The 18,458-nt window shown below is 33.0% G+C and overlaps 2 protein-coding genes across 9 annotated transcripts; one reads left to right on the top strand and one right to left on the bottom strand.

Annotated features, from left to right (window-relative positions):
• Window positions 1–3,358: 3,358 nt before the first annotated feature.
• On the top strand, window positions 3,359–5,082 carry LOC116779246 (peptide chain release factor 1-like, mitochondrial). Its single transcript, XM_032673475.2, has 2 exons — window positions 3,359–4,452; window positions 4,555–5,082. Exons 1-2 carry the CDS (start codon window positions 3,487–3,489, stop codon window positions 4,786–4,788), a joined length of 1,200 nt encoding a protein of 399 aa, XP_032529366.1. The 5' UTR covers window positions 3,359–3,486; the 3' UTR covers window positions 4,789–5,082.
• Window positions 4,858–18,125, bottom strand: LOC116779244 (voltage-dependent calcium channel subunit alpha-2/delta-3). Of its 8 annotated transcripts, none has more exons than XM_032673474.2 (27): window positions 17,809–18,125; window positions 17,603–17,684; window positions 17,151–17,526; window positions 16,930–17,061; window positions 16,590–16,849; window positions 16,370–16,516; window positions 15,918–16,031; window positions 15,250–15,432; window positions 15,022–15,156; window positions 14,850–14,942; window positions 14,416–14,472; window positions 13,007–13,087; window positions 12,747–12,821; window positions 12,453–12,557; window positions 12,232–12,303; window positions 11,898–12,103; window positions 11,051–11,202; window positions 10,801–10,848; window positions 10,584–10,677; window positions 9,303–9,404; window positions 8,364–8,631; window positions 8,173–8,295; window positions 7,483–7,608; window positions 7,211–7,322; window positions 6,569–6,619; window positions 5,474–5,877; window positions 4,858–5,395 (listed from the first exon to the last, which is right to left on the bottom strand). In XM_032673474.2, exons 1-27 carry the CDS (start codon window positions 17,916–17,918, stop codon window positions 5,300–5,302), a joined length of 3,804 nt encoding a protein of 1,267 aa, XP_032529365.1. In that variant the 5' UTR covers window positions 17,919–18,125; the 3' UTR covers window positions 4,858–5,299. The 8 variants fall into 8 exon arrangements, with proteins under 8 accessions (XP_032529365.1, XP_061385682.1, XP_061385686.1 ...); XM_061529698.1 differs by having other exon boundaries at window positions 14,416–14,496; XM_061529702.1 differs by lacking the exon at window positions 14,416–14,472 and adding an exon at window positions 13,727–13,753 and having other exon boundaries at window positions 6,602–6,619; window positions 15,912–16,031.
• Between the last annotated feature and the right edge of the window lie 333 nt (window positions 18,126–18,458).

Below are 18,458 nucleotides of genomic sequence, written 5' to 3' on the forward strand. Positions count from 1 at the left end.
TTTAATACAAGCCATAAATATCGCGGCACAATATGTAAGTGTGAAGTAATGTTAGAGGTTATATTGCTCAAACGTGCGATATTTATTTAAGTGGCTAGGCTAAGTGCGAGAAGCACTCTGTGCAAATGGCCCACGACTAATGCCCTCCCTCGGAATGCCTCGTAACTTATAGGCTATTTACTTTACAAGCTTTATTAATTCGTATATATTTAGTTATAGGTTAAAAAAATATATTTGACTATATATTATCAAAATCTCCTTCAAGATTTGAACTCTCAAAGGGAATGTACTTTTGTAATTAATGAAATGAAAATACATCTTCGTATGATACTGGTCCTTTAGCTCAATTGTACTCAGGATTTACAACTTCTAATACATTTTGAATTATTTCTTTTTACGTTGAACACTTTTTATATCTTTTTGGATAGAAAAAGACAACAAGATAAAGACAAAACAATAAAAAGAAGATCAATGAAAGAAAGACTGAAAGATATTTTTTAGTAGGTCTACCTGCAGCCAATCGTTATTCTCTGTAATGAATATGCTGTCAAATAATATATACCTATCTATGTACATAAATTCCTCGTTCGATTTCAGTAATAAAATGTAACTTGTAGCTTGTAAATTGTTGAGAAACAAATATCCTTTAAACACCTAAACGTTATTAACTAATTATAGCAAAAAAAATCTAAAAATTAATGTGCCGTACACTATACTCCATGCTCGTATGAAGACATTTTTAATCAAACTGGTATGCTCTTTAAGTGGCTGACAAGACAAATTCCCCCATCAATTTAATGTATGATACTTAGGCGTAAGAAACTTAGGCCAAGTATAATATACATAATGTTTATATATCGCCATTAATATAACACCGTTTATAGTTTTGGAGAATTATTGAATCGCTGCATGATTTTTTTATTAATCATGACGTAACTATTGGTTTGAGGACGATTTTTTTAACATATACATCCTTATGGTGTATCGAAGTCAGCTCTAAACACGCTTTAGGTACCTTTTGAAATCGCTCGTACAATACAAATGCAATTCGTAGCTGTAGTACTGAAATTATGACATAGAATTTTCAATAAGATGGAACAATTATTAAAGCGGAAATTTTTTCATTACTTACACAGGTATTCAAATCGGAAAATTACTTTTATTACACAGTATTAGCCGCTATTATCATATGAAGCTTAATATCAATTTAATTGAATGCCGTTTGAGCAAACTAGCTCGGAGACAATGTAGCTACAGTGTCATTTGCAACTCATATTACGTGTGTGTAATTGATGCAAAGAATCGATTATTTAACTCGTTACAGGAGCCATCAAACAATGACAATCAATTTAATTTCATAAGAAGTTCTGAAATAGAACACGCTACGATCGAATTATTTATGTATTTTCAAATAATGACATAGATGAGGTACATTTTGTCCATAAAACATTGATCAAGACGTTGCTTTGATCGGTAATTACGATTAATAATCATGAATTTCTATCCCACATCTAGGCTTTCTGAACGTTTCGTGTTAATACCTACCTATAAATAAGGTTTTTTAAAGTGGAACCTAACACTAACTTCTATTAAAGTTCGTATGAGGTTTTTTAAGATAGCACAGTAATGAATCGCGTTAGCCTATTAAGAAAATTGCTTTAGGTAATGCAAGTTAGGTAGTATTTAATGGGCTGGCTTAATCTAATCGTCCAACATCGAATATAAAAATCGCATTTGAATAAAAAGCTAGCACGCACAGTAACCACAAAATATAACACATTACGAAGCACTAACTACCTGACTTTAGTTATTACTACTTACTAATTTGTTTGCTATTTTCAACCTATTTTTATACTATTTTTTTTCGTTCCAACCTACGCCATCTTTTGCGAGAAGTAATAAAAATAGAAGTGAATGAATGATTACTGAAAAAGCACTAGTTGTTTGGCCACAAGAAATACGTTTAACTGTATATAGGTAAACAAAGTTTCCTATAATTTCATTCTATATTGAGCGCATATAAAAGCGAGGATGTAATGTGGTATCGACAAACACAATGGCCGTTTGTCCGTTGGTCATTAGCACTAATAACCGCACGCGCGAATGTGGATAACGCTATGTCCTTGCGGTTTTTATAAATATAATTTTTGCCTAATAATTCTATCAATAGATGAATTGCGGTGGACTTGGTAATCGCGCGTCTAAAGAAATGTTTAAATTGGTGAGCCATTATTATTCACTTTCCGGTTTCCTTTGACAGGAACGTTCCATTATTAGCTGCATGCAACAGAAAAGGTCAAATAATTAATAATAAATATTTTATAGCGGCGAGAATGTTATAGCTGCAAGATGTACAATGCTTCTGCTTTACGGAGGTAATTTTTTTTTTTTTTTGTACAACTACATTTTTCTGTTTTCATAATAAAAATGGTGTACCTTCTGCATAAATGTATTTCACTGCTTTTAGATTTCATGACATAAATATAATATCAATAATCATATAATTAATAGAATGCAATAATCCTATTTATTAATAAAATATAAATTATTTTTTTTTGCTGTAAAAAGTATAAGATTTTTCCCATAATATTTTAAATACATAGTTCTTTGTCGTGAATTTAAGACTGTGAATACTAGTGTGACTATACATAGATTTCATGTAAAAAATTGTTATTTAGATACTAATTAATACTTTTTATACAAATTAATATATCCAACTTAACTATTTCCGAAAATTCCCTACTTAGCCCTGGCAGAAAAATAGAAAAATAATGGAAATTCAAATATCAAGTTTTGTTTGTATTAATATTATAAACCTACTAAGTTTTGAAGAAAACTTACTAAAAAAAAATGGTAACCCATAATAAAATGTATACTATTATTCATAATTATATCTCAAACTAAGAAGAAAAAGCAGAAATAGCACACCATCTAGCGTCCGTATGAGAAATAATAATTTCAGAAGTGATTTATTTTGTTGCAGATGCCAGATGGCGGTGTCTTGTTGACATAGTTCGAACTTTCTTTTACCTGTTTAAATATCCAAATTATAATAACTCTTATAAATATAATTTTTTATTTCAAAAATCAAAATATCCAAAACACTAATATTGTATTAAAACAATACATATTTTTATAAATTTTAGCTATGGTTCGGTTGAATCATAATTTAAAACTATTTTAACTTTACTTAATTAATACCCACAATTACAGTGTAAATGAAGACATATATAAAATTAAAAATATATGTATAGTGAATATCTAATCTATATTAATACATGAAACTGGCAAAGTGAAGAGATTGCCATATTAACAAATAAAAAACTTTAATATGACAGCTTGACATGTGTGGTTTGTCTGTATTTAGAATTTGACAAGTCAAAGAAGGTTTTATGGAATATTGTTTTAAGAAATATTTTGTATAAAAAACAAAAAAATAGAAAAAAATTCTTATACATGTAAAAAAGAATATTTTTGGTATTTACAATGTCCTTCTCTCGATTTACTTTTATGCGTTCTTTATATAAACTTAAAGTAAATATATCTTGTCTCCGGCGCTACTCCTCGCAAAACATCAATTTGTCAGATCCCGCAATTCAGGCTTATTTAAAATATTTGATGTTAGAACATGACAATTTACATGTACAATCACGTCGTAACCCAGAAGAAATCAGACGGCTTCATCAAATAAAACCCATCGTTACCGTGCTCGAGCAGCGCATAGCACTTTACGATAGCATTGAATCACTGAAGGAATTAAACAAACGTGACGGACAGGATGAGGAAATAAAAGAGATGGTTAAGGAAGAGGCAGCTATATATTTGAAACGTATAAAAGAAATTGATGGTGAATTAGAGTCGGTCTTATTAGAACCAAAATTGACTGACGGTGGTATATTATTAGAGGTAACAGCTGGCGCTGGTGGACAAGAAGCGATGCTTTTTGCCAGAGAATTGTTTGATCTTTACAAAGCTTACTGTGAGTACAAAGACTGGCAGGTTGATGTTGCATCCATTGAAAAATCTGATATCGGTGGAATAAGAAAAGGATCCATGTTAGTGGCAGGTTATGGGGCACCGGAGTATATGAAAGTAGAATCTGGTGTACACCGAGTCCAGAGAATACCTGCGACCGAGAAAGGAGGTCGCATCCACACTAGTACAGTATCAGTGGCTGTATTGCCGCAGGCTACAGATATAGAGATAAATATTGCCGATAGAGATCTAAATATTGAGACTAAACGAGCAAGCGGTGCCGGAGGACAGCATGTTAACACTACAGACAGCGCTGTTCGAATAACCCACCTACCAACAGGCACAGTCGTAGAGTGCCAAGAAGGACGATCACAGATAAAAAATAGAGAAATTGCAATGCAAAAGTTGAAAACTTTATTACTACAGAAGCAAGAAGAGGCACAAATATCTAAAATCAATAAAGAAAGAAAATTGCAGGTTAGATTATTACAAATATAATTTTTAAAATTGTTATTGTTGTGCGATTAATGTATGCATTAATTAACTGACTTAACACTTAATTCACTTCCCGCTTTTCAGATTGGTTCAAGTAATAGAAATGAAAAGATAAGAACTTATAATTATCCTCAAGATAGAGTCACTGAGCACAGAGAAGGTGGTGGTACCACACATAGTCTGAAGACTTTCATGCAGGGTGGAGAACAGTTGGAGACATTACAGGAATCACTGCTTAGACACCAGCAGTACCAAGCTCTGATGGCCGACATCAATGAATTAATTAACAAAAATAAAACGGAAACTGCCAAAAGCTAGGCATCCCATTAACAATGTATATCTGGCCTCTAAAAGATTTATATGTTGAGATGTAGAAAAACCCAAATAGAATACAATAAATATTTATTTTGTACCAAATAAATCACATTTTTTTTCTTACAAAAACAATTATAATATATTATATAATGAGATTCAGATAACTGTACTTAGTAAGACATGAAATTCTGTAATTAAAAATTTAAATGTCTAGGACGGGCAAAAATACAGCTCGACAACAAAAACCAAAATACTCCCAAGAGATATTTAATAATAGAATTTGTCTAAATCTTCAAATGTTTTTTATTTAAAATACCTAATTTATCTGATATGAATCATGCCACGGTTGTGGCACTTTAGAAAAATTCTACAAGATAGGAATAAAGTTGATCCTCATTAATATTGATATGTACTATGACATGTCCATTTACAAATAAACTCGTACTCTTTGTAAATAAATTAACGTTTTTGTAAACTATTGACAATTTAACAGTAAAGTATAAGTATAACATTTCTAGAAGTAATGAAGTAGGAAAATTACGCTTAATGGAATCCATAAGATGGTTTTTGAAAGCAAACTGCAGCGTCCGCACATATCGATGTTGCTCTCCTGAAAAAAAAGGTAGGTTTGATATATAAAGAATATTACAGTATATTATCAAGAAATTGGTCAATGTTTTATACTTACTTCAGTGTGATTCCGAATGCACGAGTTAGGCTGCTTCCTGTATAGCGGGTGCATATGCTTCAAACAGGGAAGCGATTCATTGTATTGCACCTCTGTGGGGTCTATAGAGTACATTGGCACTTCCACCTTAGCACACATCGCGTCCACGACAACTAACAACATATTAGTGTAATTAACTAATTGAGCATAGAAAGGTCTCTCGCATTCTCTTAATGGCTTGTTCAGTTTCTCATCCAGATTTTTGTACTCTAATTGGTAGAGGTACATTTCGCGATCGCAGGGTGTTGGTCGCGTCCTATTTATAAGCACCAGTTTTTCAAAATCTCTTTCCAATATACGTGTCGGAGGTTTTGACATTGACGGATCATCTGTGTCTTCATCATTCTCGTAATTGTGATATGCCACTGTAAATCATTGTTATGGTTAGATTCAGATCAATCAATATAAATTCACATGCAAGTAAAGGTTTCATAAGTAGTCAAGTTTAAGATAAAACGAGTAATTCGAAAATCTACAGGTTTCGCTAGATGAAGTCGTTGTGGGTACCGAATATGAGAACATTGACTGAATATTTCGGTTACTACAGTTTACTTTAATGTTAGATATATTTAAAAAACAGCAACATTTAACTTTTTCCAGCAGAAAATTAGCAATAAAAAATGTCCTATCTGCAAGCTTTGATCATAAAAACGAAAATGCGGGACAAGTAATTAAAAAATACACGTAATCCTAAAATATTTTTAACTCTTATTATATACAAATAAAGATGACTGAAGAGTTTTGGTGAGGGTTGGTTGTCAGTTAAGAATTAGAAAAGACTTTTTTAGTACACTACTAACAGAAAGCAAATAAAATGAATAAAACATCTTTTCATGCAAAGCGGACCAAGTTAAAAGGATATTACCTACTTTATAAGTACATACCTATATTAAAAATGACTAAAAAGATGCAAATGAATTGTGGTTCTTTTAATGTTATTTAATTTAATTTAAACTAAAACTCGAATATACATTAAACTACATGCTCATTCCAGATATTCTAAATTTATATAATTAAAACGATAAAAAGGGTTGTCAAAAGTTCTTGAATGCTGACCACTGTCTACGGTGCTCGATCTATAAAACTCACCAGTGGTTGTAACATACTCTGAAAACAAGATGGAGTCGTTACTACTGTCATAAAATATTTGGCTACGTCCAATTCATGACTCCATTTAGAAATTTCATTTCACTAACTAGAAGTACCTATCTCAATTATCATTGGCATGCAAAACAACGTTAGACAATCCTAATTGTGCAACAGGTGTTGTTATGTGAAAAGTCAGAATTAATGGCTATTTCTTTTGTTGCTTAGATTAATGTAAAATACTCGCTAAAACTTATCGAGAAATTAATACAATTGATGCATTATTATGTAATTACTATTGTCGAACTGAAAAATCGTTTTTTGGCTATCCGCGACTTAAATGAAGGAAGTGGAAGCCTTTTCAGCTATTAGTGACACATAGATAGACTTTTACAGCTAAATAGAGATAAAGCACATCAAATTACTTGTACATAGACATTCATTTTTTTTTTTACAAACAATAGATTTTAGAGCGTTGTCATGCAAGTTCTATAGACCATGCTGACAACGCACAAGAGCAACATCGACCTTGCAAGTATCTCAAACATATTTTATTATCTCTATACTCTTCAAACATTGTATGAGTATTAATTAATGTAAATTCTAACCTACCATAGTCTATGGAATAACTAGACCCCTGAGCCAATGTGACAGCTACAGTGTTGTACAACCATATCGACGTAGTCATGAACCATGTCAAAATATGTCGTAAATTCTCTAGTGGCTGGAAAAAAATACATAATTAGCAATACATAAAATACGTAGATGTAGAATTGTATTTCTTTACAAAGTAGAAATTTTTAGTACTACTTTCAACTCTTCGTATTTAGTGTAACAATGGAAACTTAGAGTAAGTATACTGGTTAAAAGATGCAAATATATACCGTCAGTAACATGGTTGCAGGGTTTGTTGTCTTTTTTTCTCTAAAGCAGACAGCTTGATAATCAATTATATGGACCGCTTTAAACACATCTTCTTCCACCAACTTCATCATTATGTCTGGTCGGACCTGTGAACATAAATTTCATTACAGTATAATATTTTAAGACAGTGAAACGAGATAATAAACATAAACAAACTTTCACATTCTTTGATCGATAACGGTCTAAATAGAGGAAACTAGAAAATTTTAGTAACGAAAATTATTTTGATTTTAAAACTTATGTTGGTAGATAGAAATAGTTTTATTTTGTACTTCAGTGATATATACAGACCAAAATAATAACACTATATACCTGTTTCTATGACAATATCATAATATACGTATAAATACTTACACCTACTTTCATAAATCTTGACGCAATAAATAAGACATACCTGCTTCAGACTTGTGTTAAGATTTAAGAATACAAATGCATAACTAAATGAGACATTTTATGAAACTTAGCAATATTCAGATCATTAACAATATATATCTCTTGGCAATTTGGTACATAACTAGTTTTTTTTGTTTACATAACTATTGTAAGCTAGCAGCCATACATACATTCAACATCATGCTGAGTCTGGCATCTAACTTCATTATATTGACAGAAATTTTAATTTAAATAAATACTTATAAAATTATTATTACCTTCCCAAAGAATTGACCGGTTTGTGTGGTGTCTTTACTGACAATAATCCAACCGTTGTTGTCGACTAAATAGCAGTCCCAGTTATCCGAGGTGCAAGTCACACATTCCTTGTTATGTTCGCACTGGGAATTTTAATTTTAATAATGAAATTTCGTTTTATATGTGACGGGTGGATAAGAATGAATCTCACCGAGGAGGTTATATTCTCGAACCACTCGCTAAGTCTCTCGTGTTTGAATTGGAATCCTACGACGGCGGCCGGCGCTTTCTTATGTCCGTCTGCGTGGAGTACAGCGTGCGCAGCAGTTACCATAGCAGAGCTCACGTTCAAAGGAAACTTGTCCGTGCTGAGGTCAATGCTGTACACGAAGCTGAGAGGGTCCACGTAGTGATGTTCCACCGCACGACGGTACCATACCTCGTCGATCGCACGGGGCCATTGCTTCCCGAATTCCGGCCTGGAAGGTTTTATAATAATACGTTTATAACAGAAACTAAGTAATATAAAGTTATAATAGTGATCTTCTCTCGAGATGTGACTAAATAGTTTGTGCGATTAAATTTTTCAGTTCATTTCATCATTAAAATATTCAGGAGGACTGAAGTAGCAATTGATGTTAAGAAACAGTACTTGAATTATTGTGACACATAACTGTTACACATTGACAAATAGTTTTTTGTAAATATAACTACTATTGAATGAGATTCAGTAAAGTTAAGACCTGAACATCATAAGGGTAGTATATGTAACATATCTGTAATACAATAAATAAACTGTTGGTATTTTTGACGGCCCTTGTACTAATAGTCTTCACAAGGTATTCCTAACAAAAAGCTTCATTTTAAAGTGACTGGCTTTATTTAATGAGATCTAAGACTTTCGCGAGTTTTATTCATTTAAATGAAACTAATATTTTTCGGATATACTACGAGTGCTTTATCTTTGTAAAAAACTACATACTCCCGACGTTTCGGTTAGTTTTCACCAACCGTGATCACGGGCAGACGCGATGCCCATGCCCATATGATGACATATCCGAAGAATATTAGTTTCATTTAAATGAATACATTTATTATTAAAACCATTATCATACCTATTACCTGTCTGTTTTCATTTATAATACCTCACCTGTCATCACGATCTTTAGGTGGATGTGTTTGCCATCTCGTCAAACCGCTGTGTGTCGCCAAAAACGCTACTATGTATCCGAAACGTTGAATGAATTCAGCCCTATAAATAATTAAGCAATTAAGCAAAAAAATTATGGAAACTTTAAGGTTTCAATAAATGCGTTACAATTGTAACGATCTTTTCACTAAATTATTCCGCCTAGACCAAGATTTCTGACTCTCTAGTCGGACAACGCAAACGATTACGTAAATCAGCACTTCAAATATTTTATAACATTTAAGTATACCATCTAACACAAGTTTCGCCATGCAGTACACGTTAATGAGGCATCGATTTACATGAATTATAATAACACCACATTAACTAACTTAGGAACTTACACTCGTCCACGCTGCATTAAAATCTTATCAAATACTAGTTTTACCTGAACACTGTCCTTGGTAGCATGATTATGGAACTTAAATATTAAATTATTTGCTTATATAAACGTGTCAGTATTTAAATTTAGTAAGCATGTTACGTACGCGAAAATATTAAATGAACATAACCGGGGAAAGATCGTTGTATGGATAAAATATCATATAACGAGTGACGTTGCTGACTCCGCGGAACGAACACCAAGCCGTGTGAACCAGAAGATTCCTGATACCACACGAGCTATGGAATGGGATTGCTATCCTAACATCCGGACAATCATGTAGTCTTAGGTATAGGTTATAAGTTTTAATATGTAATTATTGTTATAATAAACATATAAGTAAGTTTCGTAGTTTTCCTGGAACCTCTGGTTGCCACCTTATATAATTAGCATTTGTTTTATTTTCACAGTAAACGTTTGCATTGTCCCCAATCTTAGCGTTGTATAGATTTTTATTACTTCATAAACTTATGCTATAATAGTTAAGGCTTATCATTAGAATAGTGTTTGGAACCTTAGCTTAAATATTAATTAACTTCAACGAAGTCTTTTTTATTTATCTTTGTATACTTTACCTCGGTAATAATCCAATCACTTTTGTCAAGGGGCTATCCAGGCAGATATTAACAGAATTTTTGGGATCATAGTCTTTTTTACAAGATACATTAATACATTATTTTTCATTTTCGTATGTCCATTACAATGACATGAAAATTTATCATATAAAATAAAGGTAGTAGACGCTCGTTTTTGTACACAAATGTTTTTATAATAGCTCTTTCAAATATTGTATAACTATTTTTTTGTCATTCTTCTCTGTATATCAATATTAATTTATATATTAATCAAAAACTACTCACGCCTTGTCGTCAGAAGCGGATTCCGATATGCTCTTATTAAACCACGCCGTATTCCTCGCGTCGTAAACCAACGCCTGCATTAATCCATGATCGCCTGATAAAATTTCCCAGCTTAATATAAACTTAAATAAGTTAACACATAACTGAAACGATTTTTAGTGTATAAGTGTACAAAGCTATAGGAGGTCTATTCAGTTAACGTAATGAAATAACTCACAGTAATACTCGTTACGAGGCGTCGCGTTTGATGCTTTGTTCCTGCCTTCTGCAACCAATTGTACAAATGTGTTATAAATAACAACAGTGACCGTCAAAGAAGTTACAACCTTAATCGAAACTATTTACCGCTTTTATTATCTAGCTAAAAAGAAAATATAGACAAATTAATACTAAAATGTGTCAATAACTGGTCCCATGACACGTAACCATATAAATAAGGCATTGAAATGTAAGAGTTCTTGTGTAACCTTCACTATGTCCATGGCCCTTGTTCTTATGGTGTTCAGGCGGACGTGGTTTGGCCGGCCAACGCCAGCCAGGCTTCGCTACACGCTCTAGAAAATAAGATAATTCTTCTTCTGGTGATGAAAAAGTACGCTCGTAGTGACGGCAATACATCCTGCAGACAAATCCATTTTAATCTATATATATTAATGTTAGCTATTATCAGATTTAAGACTGTACTGTCAACAGAGTTCCTTCTTCTCACAACTTAGTATAAGGACTACAGAAAATGGATATGGTGTGTTTATAAAATAGATATTGAAATCTACTTAGCGTCTGAATATTTTCTCACAAAAGATTCCTATCCATACTTTCAGTGCGATAAAATTAAAATTAATTATCTATGTTCCCCGCAAAATAACAAAGTGTTGCAAACATATCGAGAAATTATTGAAATACAGAGAGCAATGTGATATTTTTAAAAAGTTTGTCAGGTCCCAACCGGTAGACATTTTTAATCATGTATTTGTCTGTTTGTGGCTATAATACAAACTTTTTAATTATTACTTAATCGTCGTCCTCATCTCTGTGTAGAGTGAGAGAGCGCGATTGAGATAAGAACGACGAGAGGAGCTTCTCCTAAAATCACGACTTAATAGTAAAAATCTTCAAATTCTGAGTCAACTTCCTATAACATGATCATGAGAAATATTCCGACGAGAGTGTAGATTTACATCCCTTTTATATGTCTAATAATTATTAATTTTTAATATTGATCATTTCATAAAATACCCTACCATTTAATGAAAAAAAAAATACTTAAAAAAGGCATGGTTTATTTTCAGAAAAATAAAAAATACATATACGTACCAATCAGGGTGTACGCTCCACTTATCGGACAGATATTGGCGAGCTGAAATATTTTTGGACGTGAGTGATAACCGATGTATGTCATCAGTTGGTGGCGGAGTGATGCAGTGACGGCCATAGTTCTCCGGTATGGCTACAACCAGAGTGAAAGGAGAATCGCTGATACCGGTCCAGAAGTAGTGTCGCTTGCCTCGCGATACCCGTTTCTACAACAATACTTATGAGAACTTTTTTGGTTTTGAGAAATGAAAGCCTTAAAAATGGATAAGCGTGAGCTAGAAATTAAAATTACATAAATATATTATTTATTGAAGCACATAGCTCAGAACCTTACCATGTCGTCCATATGATACTTTACATTCATGATCTTATTTCCAGTTTTTTGGTCAATGATTTCTTTTCGGAGCTAAAACAATGAGCGGAATTATTAAACAATAATGCTTAATTACTTCGCGTATCAAAATTTAAATAATCCGTTTCCAGTATCGATGTATATAAAGGAAAAACTGGAAACTGTCTGTCTGTAGTTTGACGATGCGACCTCGTAGTACTCACCGCAGTTAGTTCCTTGCTGAAATTCCTTGGGCTTCGATCATCATCAAACAACTCCACTTCTATCATATCCACACTATTATAACTCGGCTTCATGATCTGCTGGAACTAAATAAGATAATTAAATTAAAATATCGCAGATAAATGTTTATTTAATTAACAAATGGTAATAACGAATTAGTTTATGTTCTAAATTATCAGAGTATGGATAACATGAAGCAGAGATTATCAGACAAAAAAAATTACCTTCACCATCTTCTAGTATAGATTAAAATTATTTACTGTAAACATACTTACAACAGGTCGGAGGTCTGGATGTATGAGTATGTACCCGTTGTTAGTAACTATGAACGCGTAACCATTTACGCCGACCTAAAACATTTTGGTTCTCTCTTATGCCTTTTATAATTCATTAACAAACCTTCTCATATAAAATTATGTAATTTTAACTCAAACATTTTTAAATTTCGTGAATTCAGTGAGTCTGATTACTTAACTGACTCCTAGTAAAGTAAACAGTAGTGTAATAAACACCTTTATCAAATCTTGTTTCATACCTTGTAAGGAGTCATCAGTGCTTGAATTTCCGACAGGGGCACATCTGTACCAGCTACCCCTAACAATCTAGCTATACGCATCTGAAAGCAGTCGGCAAATGCTTTATAAAACAAAAAGGTACAATTATATATAACAACAAAGCAATAATTTATATTATTATAAAAATCTATAACGTAAATTATATGAAAATTGTAATGATTATACATATATTAAAACTAATTATTATTTATCGATGCATAAATAATGGTTATGATGCTACTCAACCTATTATCGGTCTCATCACTACTAAATATATTAAATCTTTAAAGGTTTGCTTATCTAGCAAATATTTTATATTTCGTCTAGCATCTACGCCCCGTTAGGTTATATAAATCTTACCGAACTACATTATTTGAAAAATCTATTTCAATTGTAGATCATTACAGGTTCTAGCAATCTACTCAATCAAAAAAATTATATGTTAGATCGCATCAAAACACTACTTCATTATACTTTAACCCACTAAGCTCTAGATGGGCTGATGCCTGATAATCTTTCCGGTCCATTGTCAGAATCTGTTGAAATTGTAATTTATATACTTATGTAAACAATTTCACTGTATTATTATTTAACTTCATTATATATTTGACAAGTATGCAATGTAAGCAATAGTCTCTCATCCCTGTCATCCGTCCCTTCCATTCGGTCCGGTGTTTGAGAGTGAATGAACGTGTTCCTACCTCCTTTTGTCCGTTCTCCTCTACGGACTGCGATTGGTTGTTGACGAACGAATGCAATAAAATTAATAACATATAGGTAAATGCATTTTAAAAACCTAATAAAATATCCTCTATCAATGAGAAAACTTATATTTACACTAAAATCATTAGTATATCAAAAGTTTTTTCATTCTTAGATACAGTACTTAAAAATTCAATAAATGCTCAAGTAACAAAAGCCCCATTCGTCACACATGGCGGGCTGAAGAAACTGTTAATGAAAAATATTTACATTTACTTTCATAATATAAGTAAATCTTTAAAAATGTCTCTACGAAGACATCACTAAATTCAGGCAAAAATAACGTCTTATCGATTGGATAGTGTGCGTAATATAGATCATAATTCTTGCACAAAATTAACCTTGGTAACTGATAGAAAAGTTAATTCATACCCTAGTGGTCTACGCCTACTATCTAGTATAAAACTACTGATTAGTCTACAATAAGCCAAAAGGGTTAAACGTAGTCGGTCGCTAGCTGTTAGCCAGCGCGACCGCGCTGCGGTCAACATCTATCAAGGACAGATGCATCGCTAACGGGGCCAAATAACATTTTACCGTTACTGAAATCCAAAAACTAAATCATAAAATGTCATTTATCTTGCAAAAACTTTACATTAAAATCATCAAAACTTTCTAAGTGTAGTACCTCTTTCGTAACTGATACCCAGTAAGCTTCATTTATCAGTACATTCTCTGTGATGTTCTGATGGGAGACCGTTAAACAAAACTGAATATTATTAAAAGGCACTTCAATATAACATAAACAGATTATGAAGGAATAGTTATATATGGCAATAGTTGACACAGATATCAAAGAAACGTTGATAAAGATATAGCATACGACCAATTAGAGTGGAACAAATAAACCAATCTGTAAAAATTTTCAATATCATTAAAAATTATTTTAGACATGCATAAAAAACTAAAATTTTGAATTTTGGAAAAATTTATTACAGTTCAGTTCAGTTGAAATAGAGAACAAATTATAGAAGAAAGAAAGTTATTTGGTCTCTCTTTCAAAGACATAAAAACGGAACAAAAAATATAGAATTACGCTCTTGAAATTTAACGAGAACTGACCTCATTGTGACGCAAATCGTATACTGGCATAGATACAGAAGTCATCAACTGGTATTGAGAATTCCCGATCTCACTATACTGACCCTGCTTCATCTGTAGTAATTGTATCGTTATTATTAGACACATAATTAATAAATAAACTCTCAATGAATATTTTTTTATTAGTATTTACTTGAGTTATTCTCCATCGTCTGTATTGCTCTTTCTCAGAGTTAAAAAGGACCTTGTCTCGCCGTTGACTCATAAAACGTTCTTTTTGTTCAGCTCTTTCACGTTGCTCCCATAAATAGTCTGCTACTTTAGGGTCCTATTAGTATTAAATAATTCACTTGATATGATGAAACTTTTCAAAATTATTTGCTTGCCTTAATGTGTTAGTAAAGGTAGACGAGAAATTTACCGTAACATTAGCATAAACAGGGGTCCAGACCACTGGATGTTTTTCGCGCTGCAACACCAAAGGGCGTGCTAACACATTTACGTGTTCTAACACACGCTCGCGGACTTCAGCTAATGTACTCAGGTGGACGTAGAAACCTCTGTTAGCACACGCCATCCACTTCACTTCCCTCACGTCAGCTACCTGGTATAACCTCAAATATTAAAGAATTTTCCATAACAATATGTGTGGGTGATGTTATGTCCGATGCATCGACGTGAAAGCGTAAACAAGCCACTAATGACTCTATTGATGTTATTGAGCGATAATAAAAAAATATTAAATCTCAAAAAAAATGTCATCAATATATATAAATTATTCTTAACATAAAAAATAGTAAGAGATGTATGAAAGTAGATAATTAAAAACTAAAAGTACTACATACAAAAACAACACGACACTAACACAATGGCATCTTCGTAAGCGAAGCATTTTGAAATGGAATATGGAAAAAGGAAATGTAACAGCAGTTTAAATGACATACAAACAAGCAACATTTGGTATAAGGTTAACAGTAGACACAAGAGTACCACATTCAAGGCGTACTGGTAATAGGTTCAAGGAAGGCATTATGCAGGACGCACAATGGCTACAACACACAGTAATACCTGGAATGGTACTACCTTTACCTCGCGACCTATCAGGTACGTGAACACTCGAACTGGAGTATCATACTTCCAGTTGTACTTCTCGAAGAGCTCCTTATAATTGTACGGCACCCCATCAGTAACTAGCATTATAGCCTGAAATAAAGAACACCAACCAATACTTCCCGAGCGGAGAATTGTATAGTTTTCATAATAAAAATTTTATTCGTTTAAAAAAGACCCCTTTGACAATTACAGTTGCGCGGGTGGTTCTAATTTGAGAAGTTTATTTATTTACCTTTTAGAAAAGTAGCAAAGAAAATGGATTTGTTTGAAAAAAAATTGCCTCGGAATCAGTCAATATATGTGAGGGCTACATACCCACACACACAAACAAATCCCCACACATAGACATCGACGTCAAACTTATAATCCATTTTTGCGTCGAGGCTTAAATACAGTTTTCATTAAGTCGAATAGTTTTTATATATTACCTGATTACAATTTGCCCCTCCGCTATTATTCCTATAAATTTCCAGCAGTTCAAATGCCTGTGTGAGTGCCGCCGAAAAGTTTGCTATTTCCATGGTTTCAAAATTATCCAATGCTAATTTTATTTCCCTGACATTCGCAAGTGTAGCCTGAATAATAATTACACGGTAAGCAGAGGTGATTAAAGTCATGGTCAATTAAGTTAATATTTGTATTTCTCACCTGAACTAGGGAATCTTCAAAACAAGGTACAACTTCCTCCACAGTATCAGCAAAGGTCATGACGCTTACAAAATCGTTATTTCCTAACGTATCTAGAATGTTGGTTACCACATGTTTGGCTATGTCCCTTCTTTGACCAGTCATTGATCCACTGCGATCAACCAGTATAACTACATCTTTAGGGCTGGCAGCAGCCTCCATGTACCAGGCTCTCGTGCGACAGTCATAAATGTCCACAGGATCAGAACGCCACTTCATTGCTGAACACAACATAATTAAACTATATTTTAGCATATCTGTTATAATAAATTATTATAAGAGAATACAAGGATACCCTTACCAGGATAGTGTCTCATAAAACCAGTAGAACTGCCAAAATACTGCCATGACAACGTGGGATCGCTTTGATAATTATTAATAAAATGATTATCCAAGCCTTCTGACCAGTGAATGCCTTTTATCACTTCCGGTGCTAAAATATTATATTTAACAAGTTAGCAGGTCACCGAAACATAACTCAAAAGAAGGAGCAAAAATTTTTCTTTAAACACAATTACATACCCCAAGCATAAACGTTAGTCGGAACGTGAACACTACTAAAATTCGTATTAACAGGAATGTAGGAAAAGTGTGGATTTTGTTGAACATGAGCAGGTTTAGAAGGGGGTCTAATAATCCAATTTTCCATAGTAAACTCAGGTTCTGGTGTCGTAGTTAGCGACATATCATCATAGGGATCTTCCATCTCTTTGCTATTGTAAAATTGGTAATCCTCAGGAACGATCTCGTTTTGTTTATCGAAAGCCATATTTTCGGCCGCTTCCACTATTCGTTTCACGGCACTTATTTTTAGTTCCATCATCGCTCGTATATCGTCTGCCATGTTTTGTACCAGTTTCTCTCCATCTCTTGATTCAATTTGTGCAGATTTGAAACTCTTAAATGAGATAACACATTATATTTATCTAAACTATATGAGTAAATTCATCAGCAGTAGATCAAATTTATCTTACATCTTGTACTTCCTTCTTTCGTGTAATAAATTCTCCGAAGTGATACAGCTCCGTCCCAAGTTTAACTGCCCAGCCTTGAACGCTAATGATTTCATAATTTTTAATAATTGACAGTGTTATATTTTATGAACCCATTTATATTTTATAATTTTTTACATTTTAAAAACCCACTTATATTTTAATAGTTAAATCTCGATGATACTTACGTATTAAGAGATATTTTATTGACAACATCGTATTGTATGCTCGCAGAACAGTCCCGAGAGTCTAAGGACAAGAGGAGCAATAATACGAAAATACTAGCTCGGTCGTACATCAGAAACACTGTCTAATTTGGTCTGCGTTTGTTTACATGGAATTAAAACACTTTCATATTGATATTTATTTTTATAGACACCGTTTTTCACTGCTTCCAGAACTATTGTTAAATATAAGTCGGTTGTTCTAGTACGAATTCGACATTGATAACGTTATAAGTCGATAGTTGTGCGCGCAGTCGCGAGCTCGAGGGGCATGCGCTCTGAGCCCCTCGCACCTTGAAACTGTCATTTGGAAGCTAAACTTGTGGTTTCGTTTAGATACCTGCATTCGCATCGATTGGAACATATGATTTTGTAGGTCAACGTGTTAAGGGCATTGAATAGTACTCTAGTAACTAAGAATAGACCTAGTTTTGTTACCTTTTAGGGTTTTCAATTATTTTTTTTGTGAACTTTGTGAAATTTTTATCTTCAAAATAGAAACTTTCTTCTTCTTTTATTAATATGTAAGTTCCTAAGGATCGAATAAATAATATTCAAGATCAAGATTTATCAAATTGTCGAGCCATTAGTATATAATTCAAAAACCAAAAATA

The sequence above is a fragment of the Danaus plexippus genome, chromosome 6 (genome assembly GCF_018135715.1).
Source record: "Danaus plexippus chromosome 6, MEX_DaPlex, whole genome shotgun sequence".
Classification (NCBI taxonomy): Eukaryota; Metazoa; Arthropoda; class Insecta; order Lepidoptera; family Nymphalidae; genus Danaus; species Danaus plexippus.

Bases quoted from the DNA above. Each gene is read 5' to 3' on its own strand.
- LOC116779246 (XM_032673475.2), top strand. From the start codon at position 3,487: ATGTCCTTCTCTCGATTTACTTTTATGCGTTCTTTATATAAACTTAAA. The intron at 4,453-4,554 runs GTTAGATTATTA...CCCGCTTTTCAG, and splicing joins ATAAAGAAAGAAAATTGCAG to ATTGGTTCAAGTAATAGAAA.
- LOC116779244 (XM_061529698.1), bottom strand. From the start codon at position 17,918: ATGTACGACCGAGCTAGTATTTTCGTATTATTGCTCCTCTTGTCCTTA. The intron at 15,157-15,249 runs GTAAATTTCTCG...TAATACTAATAG, and splicing joins CTGTTTATGCTAATGTTACG to GACCCTAAAGTAGCAGACTA. The intron at 10,849-11,050 runs GTTACACAAGAA...AATTGGTTGCAG, and splicing joins GGGCCATGGACATAGTGAAG to AAGGCAGGAACAAAGCATCA.